We start from the raw sequence: 19,604 nt of genomic DNA on the forward strand, positions 1-19,604 counted from the left end.
TCTTCTGAGACGTAGGCATGCAAAGGCACCTCTGTTCTGTGGAAAGAAGGATGTCTTGCAGTAGCCTGAGTGGAGTGCTCATCGTTCAGATAACGCATGGGGAGCCTTCTGGTCGCCAGTAAAGGGACACTATTGGAAAGGAAAATAGGCAGGCAAGGCTTTGGTGGCGGCAATGGAAATATAGGGTCTCCTCACATTTTTGGAAGAGCTGTCTGCAGCTACGACCTCACCTTCCTGGCATTTCATAGGACAGGCAGAAAAGCTGGAAAACAGTAGCAGGTGGTTGACGGGGCTCTCTACCGGTCACGAGTGGGTGTTCTGAGACTTAAACATTCAGGAATTACCTCTGGCACCTTTCTGATTCAGGTCAGAACCCTGCAAAATAAACGGCTGTGGCCAGGCGTGGTGGCTCACGCCTGTAATCCCAGCACTTTGTGAGGCTGAGGGGGGTGGATCACAAGGTCAGGAAATCAAGACCATCCTGGCTAATACAGTGAAACCCCATCTCTACTAAAAATACAAAACAAATTAGCCAGGCATGGTGGCAGGCACCTGTAGTCCCAGCTACTCAGGAGGCTGAGGCAGGAGAATGGCGTGAACCTGGGAGGTGGAGCTTCTAGTGAGCCGAGATGGCTCCACTGCACTCCAACCTGGGTGACAGAGCGAGACTCTGTCTCAAAAATAAATAAATAAATAAAATAAACGGCTGCAAGCTTCATGGTAAATATTTACTAACGTAGAGGATGTGGATGAAGTTCCCTGTATCAACACCATCTTTCATTGCCAGCAAGTACAATTCACACCCCTCACCACCAGGACCTGTGTTTAACCTGCACATGCACAAGGATTCCCTCAACAGCCTGCAGGCCGCTGGTGGGAGGGGCCTCACTGTTGCTCACCAGAGAAGGCTTTCTCAGCTGTGCTGAATTTTCTTTCCGAACTCCCTCTATGTGGCTGGGACTCATAACCCTCAAGCCCACATCTTTCTCTTTGTTGCTTACCCTGTGCAGTCTAGGAAGACACTCATTTTGCCAGCTTCCCCTGCAACTACAGGGGGTCATGTAATCCAGTTCTAATACACGTGAGGTCTAAAGAATGGGTGAGTTCTGACCACAGAGGGCAGAGCTGGCCCCCTTGCCTGGGCTTGGATGTAAACTCTCGTACTGATGATCACGCGATAGAAACACACAAATACGCTCCTAGGTAAGGGTCAGGAGAATGGGGATAAACATGAAGATGGTTGTAACATTAGCTCTCTAGAGGTGTGTTTGTGTGTTGAGCATAACTTATTTTTTGGTAAAGTTAAAATGATGTACACTTTAAACATGAACAAAAAATATATTGTCGGTTGTGGACCCACTATTCAGAATTTGGTAATTACATGTGGTTCAGCATATGGGCATCCATATTATACCTGGAAAATAAACTAGAGGAAGCTCTCCCACCCTTATCTCTGCACCTTCCTCCTGTCTAGGTATTAGACCAAAGTGAAGAGACACACAAGGGTGAGAATCCAGGCCTGCACTCATCTCTTTAGACACACAGACAGCTGCGTTTGGATGCAACATAGCACAACAGCTTTGATATAAATGTTTATATTATTAAGAATAGAGGCCAGGCACAGTGGCTCACTCCTGTAATCTCACCACTTTGGGAGGCCGAAGCAGGCAGATCATGAGGTCAGGAGATCGAGACCATCCTGGCTAACATGGCGAAACCCCATCTCTACTAAAAATACAAAAAAATCAGCCAGGCGTAAACTAGCCGGGCGTGGTGGCGGGTGCCTGTAGTCCCAGCTACTCTGGAGGCTGAGGCAGGAGAATCGCATGAACCCGGGAGGCGGAGCTTGCAGTGAGCTGAGATCGCGCCACTGTACTCCAGCCTGGGTGACAGAGCAAGACTCCGTCTAAAAAAAAAAAAAAAAAGTTCAGCAAAAAAGCATATCTACTGATAACTTGGAGGATCTGCTACAAGCCCAGGAAAAGACTAAAGGTGAACAAAAAGAGCCAACTCCACAGCCCCACAAACACTGCTGCACACACACCATGGGTCAGCCAAGTGAGAGGCTCAGGAACTCTCACACACATTTGCCATTTATCAAAATGAACAAAAACAACACTGACTTGAAAAGACAACCTTATTATTATTATTATTATTTTTAATGAGCCCTACGTTCTCTCTGTTGCTTTTCATTGCAGTGGCTCTACAGAAGAGGGGAAAGAGGGACGGACTGAGAGCTCTGATTGGCTGAAAAATGCCACAGACGATAAGGAAGCATTCTCAGGGCAAAATAAAACAGCTGAGATGACTGTGTCAGTTTGCTGGTCTCACTCAACTTCAAACACGGACATCTGATATCAAATCACACTTTTCATGTATGATTTTCATTCTTTCTTTACCCAAGAAGAAAAGAAAGGAAGGTTTGGCAGCTTTATTTTCTCCTATGAGCGCTGAACATGCAGTCTGTGGGGTCACAGGCATAGATATAGAGGGGATGGCAGAACCCTGACCAGCCTGACATGCCTCAGTGCCTGGGCACAGCTGCTGCCTGGCGCACTATGCGAATTGGCTTTATTAGGTAAAAAGCTTGACTTTGAGTTTCAATTTTTTTTCAACTGGAAAATGTAGATAATAGTGAGGCATACAAAATTCTTTTGTAAGTCAAAACTGTTGATAGCAGCAGTTTCATACAGTTTAACCTAATCATTCTGTCTCTGCCTATGCACAGGTGTTTTTTTTTTTTTTTTTTACAGGATCAAATGAAATTATTTACATGAAGGTGCACAAAAAAAAAAACCTATGACTATAAAATACCATTAACTTTATAAACTGGAACAGGAATTAGCGCTTCAAACTCTAATTCGCATCGCTTTATAAATGAAATCAGAATCGCTCTCTAAAAGGCAAATCCCGGACCCACTCAAAACTATCGAATCAGAAACAGGAAGACAAGGTGAGAAATACGCACTTTGACAAGAGCCCCAGGTGATAATTCAAATTGGGAGAAAAAATTTTTTCCCAAGAAATAAATTGCCCCCTTTGGTTTGGGGTGGCTTTCTGCTAAGATGCAGGCTTTACCCAAGCCCATTTAGTATGTCTCCTTCCTCGACAAATAAGAGACATTATAAAGAACCCAGTGAGTGGTAGTTTTCCTAATAAGCTGGCAAAATAACTCCAGGTGAAAGTCAGTAAAAATTAGCACAGTCACTAATTACTAGGAACTGATAAAACCTGATGCAGATGTTTTTTGCCATAGGGTGTAAAGCTCTCAGTAGTTAAGTCCTGAAGGTGAACCCAGATCCCCCCTGCAGCTGGGGCAGCTGCTGCATGCCCAGTCATGACTTACCCCTTAAGATGTAGTTCTGATAGTTCTGATCAGCCTCAGCTCCCACCTTGATCAAACATGTCAGACCTTCAGCCACTACAAATTCATGTACCAAATCCTTGTCATCCTGGCAGGAAAGAAAAAAAAAATACTTTAAATATTGTCCCTGTCCACCTTCCATCCCAGCTGTGCTGCTAAAAGTATGTACAAGCCTTTAAAGCCAGAATGGCCCCTACAGATTGCTCTACTCTATTCAAATGAAGCATCTCAACTGTTGCCAAAAGAATTTTACAACCAGTCCTCACATTGTCCTTTGCCAAAGACCAGTTATTGCCTTCTGGGCAATCTAATAAAGATAAGGCAGGCCAGGCACGGTGGCTCAAGCCTGTAATCCCAGCACTTTGGGAGGCCGAGACGGGCGGATCACGAGGTCAGGAGATCGAGACCATCCTGGCTAACACAGTGAAACCCCGTCTCTACTAAAAAAAAATACAAAAAACTAGCCGGGCGAGGTGGTGGGCATCTGTAGTCCCAGCTACTCAGAAGGCTGAGGCAGGAGAATGGCGTGAACCCGGGAGGCGGAGCTTGCAGTGAGCTGAGATCCGCCACTGCACTCCAGCCTGGGTGACAGAGCGAGACTCCGTCTCAAAAAAAATAAATAAATAAATAAATAAAAGATAAGGCAAATGAATCTCCTCACTGCCAGAAATATGGTGTCTTGTTTTTCACTCCTAAAGAAACACCAGGCTGTACTCTTCCATGGGTCCCAAGGGTCTGGCCATGTGAAGCTTGCTGGTTTTTAACTACAGGAAACATTTGATTGCAGCAAAGACTATCAGGTGAGGAACTCAAAGCCACTCCTGTATTCCAAAGACAGTCCCTGGGACAGCAGTTACAGAAAAGGCTCTTGCAAGGGCTGAGAACCATGGAAAGCAGTTTATCCAACCTCCAGTAGTTGTACTGCCTGCAGGACAAGCATGGAAGCAGGGTGCAGGATTGGCCATTAACCTGCAGCAACCATGCCATCCCTCGAAAGGACCGCCTTGGCCGGCTTGCAGACCTGATCACAGAAGGCATGACATGAAAGAAACCTCATGGGTCATCTCATCCAGTGGTTCTCAGACAGAAGTCTCCAGACCTATCAGCCAACAGAGACTGGCAGCAAGCGCACCACCTGGGAACTTGTTAGGCCCCACTCCTGCCCTCCTGATTAGGAATCTCCACAGGAAGGCCCTGTTTCTCAAGCTCAGAAGCAGGTGATTCTGAAGAGCTCAGACGGTTCTCACATTAGAATCATCTGGAGAGCTTTAAGAAGGACTAGAAAGCAGGACCTTACCCAGATGGATTTAATCCAAATTTCTGGGGTGGGGCCCAGGCTCTGCTATTAAATTCCCTAGGAAATCCTCAAGGGTTGCCTATTCAAGAACCACTGATTTAATGCTAGCTTTTCTTTACAGATAAAGACACTAAGACTTAGGAGAGGCAAAAAGAAAAAAAAAAGATGTGGGCAAGATCACTTAACTCCATTCAGCCAGATCCAAGCCCAGTCATTTTTTCGTAGTACCAAGCTCTCTGAGAGAGATCTTTCCACCATTGTTTTCCTCAATTGAGACTGGGAGATTTCCTCAATTGGACAGTGCCTTGTCTCAAAGGCATCTAGGATAAAGCTGAAACATTCATCTTAAATGATCACAACAGAGCAAAAATAAAAAACCTCAGTGATGTAAATGGTAGAAAGCTTAATGGAATAATGAAAGGTTATTATTAGAGGAAAAGCCAGCAACCAAAAGAGAAAATGTAGATGAACCGGCATAATTCTCCTGTTCCTACATGAAATCAGCCCCTTATTTTGATTTTTATGGCATTCTCCAATTATATGGATGGGGGACCAGGTAAATGTGGGCAGGCTCAGCAAAGGTTCCCTTTGACCCAGAAAAGAGCTCTTCAGGGTCAGAGCTGACTTGGGGGGAAGGGTGGGTGAGTGATGCCTGCGCCCTGAACGTAATGAAAGACAGCTGTGTTAACTCAGACTTCAAGATAATCATGGCTTTGGAAGAAAGAAAATGGGACAATATCATGAGTTTTTGGAAAATTACTTTACGCTCATATGTATAAAGGAAATAAAAAATAATTCTCTCTCCATCCATATCCTTTTCCACCAGCATATGTGAAAAGTGAACATTTAGATGAGCTCATGTCTAGTCAGAAAGTTTTTCCAAGCACGTAACAAATGTTTATTACTTTAACTAAGACTAGATTCACACATGACTTCATGGTGAAAAAGTGAGAACAAGCTCTCAAGAAACCACTCAAGCTAATCACTAATATTAATATACCAGAGAATTGACTGTCTGGCAAAGGCACTTGGAAAAAACACTGGACAGGCGAGACAGTGTTTATAAAAATCATTCAGAACTGAAATGTATGCACATATGTAGATAAGGCACTCAGGAAAGAGAAATTTATTGATAATTAATTTGGGAAAAATCTTCCAAATTGGCAATGTGCTAGATTTTACACATATATCCTAAAATATATGAGCATTAAGAAATGACTTTCAAAACACTGGTTTCAGAATAGAGTGAAATCAAAATGTTAACACTGATAGGTGCTTATTGCTGCATTTCAGAATTTTCTGTAATGTCATATATTAAACTGTGATCATTTTTTAAATGCCTATTGGTCAAGGAATATTCAACCCAAAGAGATGACCAATGCCTCTGCTTTTCAGACACTTACAATCTAGTTTGGAAAAGAACGTCCACACCTAGAAAACACAAGAGATGATGGAGACACCGACCCACGGGTATGGAAGGTGGTGATCCATGCTCAGACAGCACCGCTGCCTATGTAATCCAGTTAATCCCCCCATGCATCGCTGCCCTGTGGTCGAGTGCTGTTTTGTGCACCCGTGTGTGGTCTTCCAAACAGACTATAAACTTCTAGTAACAAGCAACTTCTTCCTTGCCTACACGGTGCCAACGAGGCTGTTCAAAAATATTTGTTTAATGATGGTCCTGGAATTCAGAGAACAAACACTACAGAGTAAACTTGGTTGAAAGGATCTACAAGAGTCCAAGCATGTTTATTTTTTAATGTTTTCAATTGAGAGAACTTTAAACATATACAAAAGACAACAGAATAATCTCGTGAACTCCAGGTGCCAATCAACGCACACCAACCCTGTTTCATTGATCATCCTACCCCTTCCCCTGCCACATTAATCTGAAGTGAGTCCCATACATCACATCATTTAATCCATAAACATTCCAATATGTATCTCTAAACTACAGGAACTCTTCTTAAAAATATGTACTCACAATAAAATATACTTTTCATTATGAAATGTCTGGTCAGTGGCCACATATCCAACTGTCTCATAAATATTGTTCTTTTCTTTTTTTTTTTTTTTTTTTTGAGACAGAGTCTCGCTCTGTGGCCCAGGCTGGAGTGCAGTGGCGCGATCTCTGCTCACAGGAAGCTCTGCCTCCCTGGTTCATGCCATTCTCCTGCCTCAGCCTCCCGAGTAGCTGGGACTACAGGCACTTGCCACCATGCCTGGCTAATTTCTTTTTGCATAAATACTGTTTTTCACAGTTTTATTAGGATCCAAGTAAGACTCATACATGGCAGTTAGTTGATATGACTCTTGAACATTTTTTAATTCAATGAGTTTTTTTCTTTCCCACTAGAATTTGTGTGTTGAAGAAACTGGATCATTTGTCCTGTAGAGTAGCCCACAGTCCGGATTTTGTTGGTTACACCCCTGTGGTATGGTTTAACGTGTGCCTCTGTCTTGGATCATTTACAAATAGTTTATTGCATATACAGGCATGCAGATCCAGAGGTGATTTGTTTGGCTTGACCACATCATTGATGGTAGTTTGTATTTCCATTGGGAGGCACGTAATACCTGGCTGAATCTCATGCTCATCATGTCAGCAGCTCTTGGGGCTCACCACATAGATCCATTAAATCATTCATTAGGGGCTGAAGGGTGGTAATATTCTCATTCTGTTACTCCCTCTTGCTTATTAGGTAGAATATTTCTACAAAAAAGACTTCCCCTCAACTATTCGATCATCCTAAAATCCATAAGTGACAAGGCAAAATAAATGTGAGATACTAAAACTTAATTCATCTGCCAAATAGTAAGCTAGTTCACTAGCATCTTTCACCTGGGTCTTTTTTTTTTTTTTTTTTTTTTTTTGGTCAATCCATTGTTATTTTGTAGCATCATTATGAACTCATTAATACAAACTTAGTGTGTTTTGATCCAGTGTAATTATCACCCTTATTGATGCTCACTGTCCCATCTTTGGCCAGCCAGTGGGAGACCCTTCAACTTGCTTCTGGGTTCTTTCGGAAATAATCCTAGACTATTTGATAGCTTTCTTTCTCTCTGTATAAGATGTTCCAAATTAGTTTATTTTATTACATTTCCTACTCCAGACTTAGAATCAGCCACTTCTCCAAGTTGTTCTGGTTCCTTTTGGTGTTTCAGACCACAATCTCATTGCTAGTGGTACTTTTTGCTAATGAATTATTGCTTCTAGCTTTTTTTAAAAAAAATTATTATTTGCTTAAGATAATATACATAGGTTCATTCTGATATTTCCAATTAAAATCAGGAACACAGAGTTGTTAAACTTAAGAATCCTAATGTTTAAGAATGCATAGAATGACAATTAGAATCTCACACACACATCAGTCTCAGAATAGTAATATCAACACCATCATCACCAATAGGATTACTGTAAACAGTTTTGTTGTGGTTGTGGATTTTTTGGTGGTTCTTTTTGTTCTTAGGGTATATCTAACTAGCACTGAACAAATTACAGTGTTTTTAAGTCATTTGGAATAGCTATTAGCTGTGTGGCTCTGCCACCAGCTCTCTATCAGGTGTGAGAGAAGTCAAAGCTGAAGAATGGAGACAAGAGGCAGGCTGATAGACTAAATGAGGAAAGTGGAGGAGTGCTGTGAGCATGGCCCTCTGGTGGCATGGAAACAGTCTAGCCCAACTGCAGTTGGGGATCATAATGGAGGGTGAAGTTTTGTGGTGTTCAGCTATGTATCAGGAAGACACACGTGGATACTCTGAAGTGGAGTTTTGGGAAATTAATTAGTTAGCACAGAAATTAGAGACAGGAAAGACTGAAGACAGAGACATCTGCTAGAAGACAATTCAAGTTACCCAGTCCATTCATTTATAGTTTAAGTGGTACCAGATACTATGCTAGGCACAAAAGGCGTGGCGATGAACCCCAGTGAGCTCACAGACTACCAGACTCAAGACAAGCGCTCTGAAGTATCTTAAGTTCTATACAGTTTGAGTATCCCTTATCCAAAATGTCTGGGACCAGCAGTGTTTCAGAGAACATTTACATGTACATAATGACATATCTTGAGGATGGAACCCAAGTCTGAACATGAGATTCATTTAGGTTTCATACAGGTTTACATATAGCATAAGTTAATTTTGTACAATAGTTTAAATAATTTTGTGCTTGAAACAAAGTTTGTGTGAATACTGAACCATGAGAAAGCAAAGGTGTCACTATCTTAGCCACCCACATGGGTGATCTGTGCTAGTTTGGCATCACCACCATTCCTGACTCTGAATTTATATGGTACCAATATGCAACCATTTTCTTACACTTATTCACACGTAAGTACTTAAGGGGAAAAAAGATGACATGCCACTTATACAACGAAAAAACATAACATGTTCCGGATAACTAAGTAGTACAGTGGAATCACCAGAATGCCTGTCTCATCTGCTACAGTCTCCCCCTACAACGTTGTGTTTTGATTAAAAGGCTACTATACACTATATTTTATTTTGGGGGGTGAGAATAAACATCAAAAGTAGTTGAGGGACAAGAAGTGGGTCCTCTAGGGATGAGGAGGCATTCTTCTGGATGGGCTTTTAAAAATGTTTTCTCCACAATCATCTGCCTCATTAACAAGAGTTTTTGTCTTAGAAATATTTGCTTTTATAAACTAACATGATTTCTTCAAAACATGTTCTGTTTTGAATGCGCACTGATCTACACTTCAGTAAGCCCATCACATATTTTTGCCATGTCATCTCTAGGCACTTATTCTACAGTGTGATCTTCATCATCATTTACACAAGATCACCTTGATTCAGAAACATTTTAGCTATTTCAATTCACCATTAGTTCACGAATGAACAACTGGGGCCTCTTCATCAATGTTAAAAACTTCAATATCCACTTCTTCCAGCTCACTGATGGACTCTGAAGATAAACATGCAAACAATTTTTGTATTTATAAGGAGGTCAGATATCATTTTCTTCTCACTTGACATACAGAATCCTTCAAAGTCACCACTTGTTCACCATCATCACTAAACACAGTCACAGGTTAGAGGTTGTGCCAGGCATGCACAGCTGTGTCTTTAGTCACTGTGTTTCCAGTGTTGGCAGCAGTATATCCTTCATGCTAAACATCCTTCATGCTAAACTGCTTTTGAAAACTTCAGTGCTGCTAGCACGCTGTTCAAAAAAAGTGTTTTTAACATGTATTCCTCATTGATCTAAGAATATTCTTTATTAATGGATCTAAGAATTGATTCCTCATTGATCTAAGAATATCCTAAATTAATGAAATTACATTTGAGGGAAAGTACATGGCACAATCATTATTTTTTTGAGAATTTCAGCTGGAAGATGAGCAGAACAGTCAAGGAAAACAAAATTTTGCCATCATCATCTAGTCCAGCTTCCCTGAAGTGAGCATAAGTCCCTGGTACAAAATGTTTATGAAACTAATCAGAAAAGATGATATAGTGATCCATGGCTTTTTGTTAGCATAATAATGAAATGGTAAGAAATGCATTCCTTTGAAACAGTGAGGATGCATTTGCTTAGCACAGCAAAATTTCATTTATGTGTGCCTGCGACATTAGCACAGCCCAGCATGGTTATTCTGTCCTTGGCACCCGTAATTCCCATAGGAGCTATCTCCTCAGCTCTAGGCAGTGTCTTTCAGGGCCTGTAACCACAAACAGTAATGTTTTTTCATTCACATTATAGACATGTTCTGGCATCAAATTTTCATCAGCAGTGACCCTGGCAAACTTGTCAATGAATTTCTCCACAGCTTTGTGGTCAGCAGAGCTTTATCATCACGAATCTTTAAAAATTTAATGTTGTGTCTTTTCTTAAATTTCTTCAATCAGCCTGTTGGAAATATGCAGCTCCCTTCCATTTTCAGTTTATGATAGATCTTTGCTTGTTATGTGATCAGCATACCATTAAGTGGCATGTGTTCACTGCATCAATGATGGATCCACTCTATACACGACTGAGATCTTCACTTTTAGCTTCATGCAATGTTCTCCTATTTTTCAGTAACTTCTGCTCATTGCTTTTCCCACAGAACTTCAACAGTTTATCCTTCTGTTTCTTCAGGTCATCTATGGTGATCATTCTAACACCATAACCTTCTGTAAGACAGTTCACACTTACACCACTGCCCAGTTTCTCCAACAGCTTCACTCCGTGTTATAGATAAACAGATATGACTTCTCGTTTTTATCACTGTTACCCAAGGAGGTATCTGCATGCCTTTTGGACATTTTCAACAATACCTTTATACCACAGAGCACAGAATAAGCAAACATACACAATGAGTAATGCATATACGTCTTGGACCATGTGGGCATTGTGGGGAACCTCCCATTGGTGTGTCCAGCCTTCACACATGCCATGTTATTGCCCTTTGTGGGCATGCTTGCATGGAGGAATCTGGGCATGGGTAGAAAATATATATCACAGCTGAAAGCTGGCGGGAAGGTCTTTTTCCCTTGGGAATGCTGAATAAATCGTGTGTTGTGAGCCTGCACTTTGACTGTGACCGTCACATGAGATCAAGTGTGAAATCTTCTGCTTGTGGCATCATGTCAGGACTCAAAATTTTTCAAATTTTGGAGCATTTCTAATGGATTTTCAAATTAGGATCTCAACCTGTACAACAGGTAAGCACAGGATACTTTTAATGGTATTTGGTGGAACCCTAACTAGGGTGAGTGATCATTCTGAGAGGGCATCCCTGAGAGGGCATCCCTAGCAGGAAGATATCAGAAGGAAAACTGAGAAACATATAGAGTGGGTGTGGGGTAGCAAAACATTCTGGGATAGAAGTTGTAGGTCCAGGCCAGGTGTGGTGGATCACACCTATAATCGCAACACTTTGGGAGGCCTAGGTGGGTGAACCACCTGAGGTCAGGAGTTTGAGACCAGCCTGGCCAATATGGTGAAACTCCATCTCTACTAAAAATATACACATTAGCCAAGCGTGGTGGTAGATGCCTGTAATCCCAATTATTCAGGAGGCTGGGGCAGGAGAATCACTTGAATCTGGGAAGTTGAGGTTGCAATAAGCCAACATCACACCATTTTACTCCAGCCTGGGTGACAGAGCAAGACTCCATCTCAATCAATCAATCAACAAGTTGTAGGTCCAGGGTGAAGGTGTAGAACAGAAAGGGCATGCCTTACTTTTGGAGTACAACTTCAGGAGGAATTCAGGTTGTAGCCAAGGACAGAAAGGTGGGCAGCAGAGGCCAGATCAAGAAGGACTTCCATGTTATGCTGAGAAATTCAGATGTAACCCAGAAGGCAGCATGGAACCAAGAAGACAGTAACTCCCTCTGGTGGGAAGCTAAGAATGGACTGAGTTAGGGAGGACCAAACACACACAGCATCATGAACAGATGCTGCAATTTTCCAGGAGTGAACCAAGGCAGACCTCTAAACCCCGAGGCATTTCTGAGGTATGCAGTGTGGTGAAGCAAGGGTGCACCAGGTTCAAACCCATGGCTGTTGGAAGAAAACAAAGAGGACTTGTCTCCAGAAATGTCAACACACAGAAGGGACTCTGTGGTATGACTGAACACAGTGAAATAAGAATGTGACAAGAATGTGTGGATGGGACAGATATGTGGCCTGTCCTTTTGCCTATTCCCTCTCAAACAGGTAGAAATCCACTCTGGCTCTCACTGACAACTATCACTGACAATGATAATCTTTTAAGGATGTAGATGAGATGGGAACTGAAAAGAAGTAGAATGTAAACTAGAATCCAAAATCCTAACAGAAGGAAAACAATGAACCTAGACAGATGCAAGCTCAATGCAAAGGCCATCTTCTCCACGAATCCATCTCCTGAGACGCAAGCTCAATGCAAAGGCCATCTTCTCCGCGAATCCATCTCCTGACCCTGCCCTCACACGGCTGATCATCTTGGATATTGTCTGCACACCTGTCCTAGTCTTCTTCATTATGCTGGTGACTTTCTCAGGGGAGGAATGGAGGGAAGGCTTAGGAGGCAAGGATACTATGGAATCCAAGACAGATTTGCACAGGTACACAAAGGGGCATAGCCACAATAGCATGGTTTATAACAGCAGAACACTGGACATTAACCAAACCATCTGCCAATAGAAGAATGAACAAAACAACTTGTGTTTTATTCATCCAATGCAATCCTCAATCAGAGCTACATCAGCTATGCCTATACCTATCCCATTCTCAGTAAGCAGAAGTAGGATATATGCAACATGATCACATATGTATACAGTTCATACAAAAGAATATCACATATTGTTGGTTAACATTTACCATTAGAAAACATGCATGTGGGGGTAGGGTGGAAAGAGGTTGGTTAGGATGGGGGAGCAGAACACAAGTCTTCAGTTGTACCTCGAATACGGCTTTGCACACATATGGTTTACTGCAGCACTATTCACAATGGGGCAAAGACTTGTGAACCATCAAGATGCCATCAATGATAGACGCTGGATAAGAGAAATGTTGCCATATAACGCCATGGAACACTATGCAGTCATAAAAAAAACGTCATCGTCCTTGCAGGCGACAGGATGCAAGCTGGAAACATCAACTTCTCAGCAACAGCAGGAAGAGAAAACAAACACCAACATGTTCTTCACTCGTAAGTGAGAGCTGAACAATGAGAACACATGGACACAGGGAGGGGAACATCACACACCAGGGCTTGTCAGTGGGTGGGAGTCTAGGGGAGGGATAGCATTAGGAGAAATACCTAATGTAGATGATGGGTTGATGGGTGCAGCAAACCACCGTGGCACATGTATACCTGTGTAACAAACCTGCACATTCTGTACATGTACCCCAGAACTTAAATAATGAAAAAAAAAAACAACTAGAAGTAAATATGGAAAATATGTGATAAAGTTGCCTTTACTTTTACTTATGTTTGAAATATTTGACATGATAAAAATTATCAACTGATATTATGACCTAATTTATATTGTAATCTAAAGACAAACATTGCAATCTAAATTTGTCCTTCCTTTTCATAATAAGTACAGGTAGAAGCTTGCCTGTATCTAATTTCACAGCAATGTAAAAACAGGTAAGTACTTATCTTTTTTCCTATTTACCTGAAATATCTGCTTCAGGGAGAAAAGGGCCCTTCTCAAATCTCGTCCACTGGAGTTGTATAGTTTTTCTGAAATAAAGAATATAACATATAAATTAATTAAACTGACTCAATTGACAGTGAAAACACAGAGAAGATATGAATGATAACAAAACTACCCCTGGAAAGGTAATGAAAGCCAATTCATTTCACTCAGGATACAGACCTTATCCCCAACCATAAGGAGAATGTTGCATATACATACCTGGTGTGGGACAGGTGGCACGAAAGAATGTGTGGATGGGACAGATTTTGGGCCCGCCCTTTTGCCTATTCCCTCTCAAACAGGTAGAAATCCACTCTGGCTATCACTGACAACTATCACCTAGAATTTTCACCCTCATCTTCCATCCTTCCTCTCTCCAGATCTCTATTTCCAGCTGTTTGCAGATTCTATTTTCCAGTTTATAGACTATTTCCATTTGATGGCCAACTATACCCAGAAAAATCCATGCAGCTGGAACAGAATCCATCCTTCTACCTCATGCCTCCCTTGCCTTACAGGCCCTGCACCCCGATGCTTTCTGCATCTCCTGTTTCTAGGGTGTGCTGGCTGCCTTGAGCACTCCTCAAGTCCTAGAGTTCCCTAGGCAGCACGGGAGACCCAAGGGCAGCATGGTAGCTCTATGGACTAGCTGGCTCCTTCTAGGTGCATGAGGGCCTCTGGGCAGGAAGCCAGCCTTAGCTCTGCCTGGGCCTGAGTTCTCACTCATGTTCAAGGATGGTCCTGGCCACGAGCAAGGCAGATGAAAGATCCCAGTCTTAGAATTCTCCGGCTGAAGATTTGGGCTGACTTCCATAAGCCCACTGTTGAGCAGTCACATTTCAAATATACGAGTTAGACCAGGCCTCATGAAGAAGGAGGTGAGCTAAACACAGGGCCCACCCTCCAGAGGTCACCACACAGCTGGAGAGACAGACTAGTATGCCACAATTACTAGCTGGTCAGAGTGAGGGTGCTGCAAGGTGCTGAAGACACACAGGAGGGAGTCCTGCTCTGGTATATAGGACACCAGGGAGCACAGATCCTGCTCAGCCTCCCAGCACCCACACTTGAACCTGATCCAGGTAGCTCAGGTGTGCATAAGGTTGCATTCCTAGCCCCCAGTGCCAGACTTTTCCAATAGAATCACACAATGCAGGTTTACTGAGCACCTGCTGGGCACAGTTCTAGGCACTAGGATACCACAGCGAAGAATGGAATTATCAGGAGCAAAGGTTGAGTAATCAGACTGCCTGCATTCCAAACCTGGTATCACCACTTACTAGCTATGTGACCTTGAACAAAAACACTTTACGTCTCTAAGCCTTGGATTCTCCATCTGTAAAATGGGAACAGAGAATATTAAAGGAAAATGGGTTCTGTGTTAAATTAAGCATGTATATTATGGAGTGGAATGCAAAATACCATTTAAAATGCTTAGATAGAATAAAAGCATTCAAAGCAATGTCACGTTGTTGGCCAACCACCTTGGGCTTCAATTCTAGCCTAAAGGGATACAGGACAGAGCCACATTCCCCTCTTGTGCAAGTGGCATGGAATAAATGGCCCCACAAGAATTTGCAGACATCTAGTGACAGAAAGGATATGCTGATTTTTCACAGTGGCCCAGGAAGTGGATAGGCCCCCATCTGAGAGAGATTTGAAAGGACACAGTTAGGTAAAGTTCAGTGTTTGCTTGGCAGTCATTTCTTCAAAGGCCTCCCTACCAGACATATTGCCTTCTGGCAAAGAACACAAGGGTCCTGTGGACACTCCCACTTGATAACATCACTTCCCCGTTTAAACTCTTCAGTGGCTGCCCACTGCAGCCAGAAAGAAATCCAAAATCCTTTGCATGGTCTGCCAAGCCCTCGGTCACACAGCCCCTTCCTTTGCTGTATTACAGACACTGTGGTTTTCTCTTACATCCTGGGACAGTCCAGGCTCCTCCAAACTCACAACTTAATACATATTGCTGCTAAGTGGCAGGGGCAAGATGCTGTGGGGTGGGAGTCTGGGGGGTGGTATGTGACTCCAAAGATTCCTGTTGTTTGACCACTATGGAATCTACCACCTCTAAACACAATATGCAGCCCACAAACACTTGCTAATTATGAGTTCTGATTAAGAGAAAAATGCATCACCTTCCTAAAAAGTAGGAGGATAGAAAGCTCCAGAGGAATCAACCATCCCCAATCTGAACATCTCATTCATCTCTCATTCTAAGAAACAAGGCCCTGGTGACTCTCAGGCTGACCTCTGAAGAGTTTGTGTGGCCTCAACATATGAGTAATAAATAGAGTAAGTTTCCCACTGCATCACGCCTGGAGTAGAACACTGGTCTCTGGGGAGATCTCACTTCTTCCAGCTTTCACAGCTAACATCTGAGAATCCCCAAATCCCAGAGAAACAGACTTTGTTTTTTGCCAATACTACTTCTAATAAATAAGAATAAAACTATCAAGTGAAAGCATGGGCCATATACACCACCAAAGAAGTGGACCACATTGATCCTATCCAGGAGGAACATCAGTAGAAAAGAGTCAATTCCAGGTAACTCTTAAGGCAATAGGCTGCCAGGCACTGTGGCTCAGGCCTGTGATCCCAGCACTTTGGGAGGCCGAGGCAGGCGGATCACTTAAGGTCAGGAGTTCAAGACCAGTCTGGCCAACATGGTGAAACCCTGTCTCTATTAAAAATACAAAAATTAGCCAGGCATGGTGGCACAGGCCTGTAATCCCAGCTCCTTGGGAAGCTGAGATGGGAGAATCTCGTGAATGTGGGAGGTGGGGATTGCAGTGAGCTGAGATCACATCACTGCACTCCAGCCTAGGTGACAGGGCAAGAACCTGTCTCAAAACAAAAACAAAACAAAACAAAACAAAACAAACAGCAACAGGCTCGCATGAGACCTTCTTACTTGTCAGCAGATGACAAGAAGAAATATGTCATAAGTAGACTCAAAATATCACAGTTAAAGTCTCCTTTAGTTACTAGTGACATATTATCATTTCTGATTCATCTAAATGAAGATCATCATTAGTTGTGTTCTGATCGTTAAGGTTTTACTACTTGGTGCTGTAGTCAAAATAATCAGTTTTTAAAATACAAATTAAATATTAGTAGAAAAAAATCAGCTGAGAATGACTGCTAATATTTTGTTGAAGATTTCCGCATTTACAGTCATAAGAAACACTGGTTTATAGTTTTTCTTACAGTGGTGTTGACATTGAGACAGTGCTAATCTCGTGAGCTGAGAGTACTCCCTCCCCTTCTGCTTTCAGAAAGGATTTGTATAGACCTAGTGTTATTTATTCAATTTCTTCATTAATATAGGGCTATTCTGATTATCTCTTTCTTCTTCAATAAAGTTTGTTAATTTGTGTCTTTCAAGGAATTTGTCCATTTAAGTTGTTAAATGTATGGGCATTTACATCTAGCATATCACTTTACATTCAGTGGTCATGACATCTTAGCTGCCTCTTGGTTGTGACAGTTTCTCAGAGTTTCCTTGTTTTTGATTATCTTGACAGTTATGAGGAGTATTGCTTAGGTATTTTGTAAAATGTGCCTCAGTTGGGATTTGTCTGAGCTTTTCTCATGAGTAGATTGGGGTTATTGGATTTGAGAGAAAGACCACGGAAATAAAGGGCCATTTTAATCATGTCATACCACAAAATGAATACTATCAACATGACTTACCACTGTAAATGCTGGTCTTGATCACCTGGCTAAGGTAGTGCTTGTCAGGTTTTTCTAAAGTTATTCTTTTTCTTCCTCTTAGTAGGCTTTCTTTGGAAGGAAAAGCTCATAGTTAAGGAATAGGGGATTCTGTTTCATCTCCTTGAGGTTCGAGTGACTACATAATTTATTTGGAATTCTTCTGCATGTGAGATTTGTTTATTCTTTCCCATCTCAATTTATGTGTTTATATTAGTATGGATTTATGAAAATTCATTTTATAATTTGGGTTCTAATACACTACCAATAAAATTCTTTACTTTATTGCTCAAAATAAATAAATAAATAAATAAATGTATGGGCATAAATTGTTCATATACTCTCTCATCCTTTTATTAACTGTAGCAATGTTCTTTTATACCTGAAATTGGTAATTTGTGTCTTTTATTTTACTCGATCAGTCTGACTAGAAATCTATCAATTTTATATTAGCCTTTTTCAAGTCTCAGCTATTGATTTCATTCGAGGTTTTTTCCTACTGTTCTTCTGATTTCTATTTCATTATTTTCTTTCTTCTGGTTGCTTTGAGTTTAGTTTGTTCTTCTAGCTTCTTCAGGTAGAAATTTAAATGATTTGAGACCTGTCTTGTTTCTAATAGAAGCATTTAGTGCTACAAGTTCATCTCTAAGTACTGCTTCAGCTGCTTCCTGTAAATTTTGATATATTGTGTTTTCATTTTCCTTTATTTGAAAATTTTATTAACATTGAATTCAGAGGGGAATAACTTAACCTTGTGATTTTTTTTGACCCATGATTTATTAAAGTGTATAGTTTCCAAATATTTAGAGATGTTCCAGATATCTTTCTGTTATTAATTTCTAATTTAATTTCTTTGTGGTCAGAACATATACTTTATCAAATCTTTTAGATTTATTAAGGCTTATTTTATGGCCCAGAATATGGCTTATCCTGGTGAATGTCTCATGTACACTTTAAAAGAACATGTATTCTGCTGTTATTGAGTGGCTGTTCTATAAATATCAAATATCCACTAGATCAAATTTAATAATAGTGGTGTCCAGGTCTTCTATATTCTTACAGACTTTCCATTTACTTGTTCCATAGATAGTGTGAAAGGAGAGTTGAAGTCTCCAACTATTATAGTGGATTTGCATATTTCCTGTTTCATCTGTATGAGTTCCTGCTTTAGGTGCTTTGAAGTTCTATTGTTAGGTATGCTTACATTTGGGATTGTTGTGGCTTCTTGGTGTATTGACCTTTTATTGCTATGTAATCTCTCTCTTCATCCCTGTCAATATTCCTTGTTTTAAAGTCTACTTTTCTGATATGAATATGGCCGTCTTGGGTTAATGAATGGTGTATCTTTTTCCATCCTTTTATTTGTAACCTATCTATGTAGAATTTCTTATAGTCATACTTGCATCTGGCTTATATGCAATCTGACCATTGTCTTCTAATTGCTGTGCATTCACTGCATTTTTAACCTCTATGACATCCCAACTTACTCTTCAGTGGCACTAGAACTAAAGACCTCATGGAGGTTCTGATGTCATCTCAAACTCTTTGATAAAAAGCATTCTTCTACAAATGCCAAAGATATCTCCCAGTGGTGCCAAAAACCCCTCCTCTTTTTTGCCAAGTGTCATTTAATTAAAATAAACTATAATTTCTAATTGAGGAGTAAGTACTCTTCATTCCAAATATCTTTAATTTTCAAAACAAACCCTTTACAGTCATTTGTTTATACTGTCTATTTCAAAGAAAACTGAGTAAGAAAATAGTACTGTTCCCAAATAATGATTTTGTTGTTTGAAGCAAGAGAATTCTCACTACAGACTTTAGAGATTCACAAATGTTAATGTAGTTTTGTTTTTCAAAATTGAAGCTCAAAAGAACAGTTAATCTATATGAAAATATTATCTATTTTGGCTGAAATGTTCCTTAAAATGCTTTTCCTTTTAATTCCCTATGGTACAAAGCACCAGACAAGGTCTGGATTAGAAATCCTACCATGTGGCGTCTGTTACACTGTAACTTTTTTTAATCCTTCATACAAATGGCTGGCAGTGATATTTCATTTTTTTAACAGATACCTTCTCCTGA

General features: G+C 41.1%; 1 protein-coding gene across 1 annotated transcript in view; it reads right to left on the reverse strand.

The window, feature by feature from the left end:
* Positions 1-19,604, reverse strand: part of FHOD3 (formin homology 2 domain containing 3) — a 432,873-nt gene that overhangs the window by 269,942 nt on the left and 143,327 nt on the right. Inside the window, 2 exon segments of the mRNA XM_017873931.1 lie at positions 3,347-3,452; positions 13,779-13,846. Coding sequence (XP_017729420.1) covers positions 3,347-3,452; positions 13,779-13,846 — 174 coding nt within the window.

The sequence above is a fragment of the Rhinopithecus bieti genome, unplaced genomic scaffold, assembly GCF_001698545.2.
Source record: "Rhinopithecus bieti isolate Rb0 unplaced genomic scaffold, ASM169854v2 scaffold_5260, whole genome shotgun sequence".
NCBI lineage: Eukaryota > Metazoa > Chordata > Mammalia > Primates > Cercopithecidae > Rhinopithecus > Rhinopithecus bieti.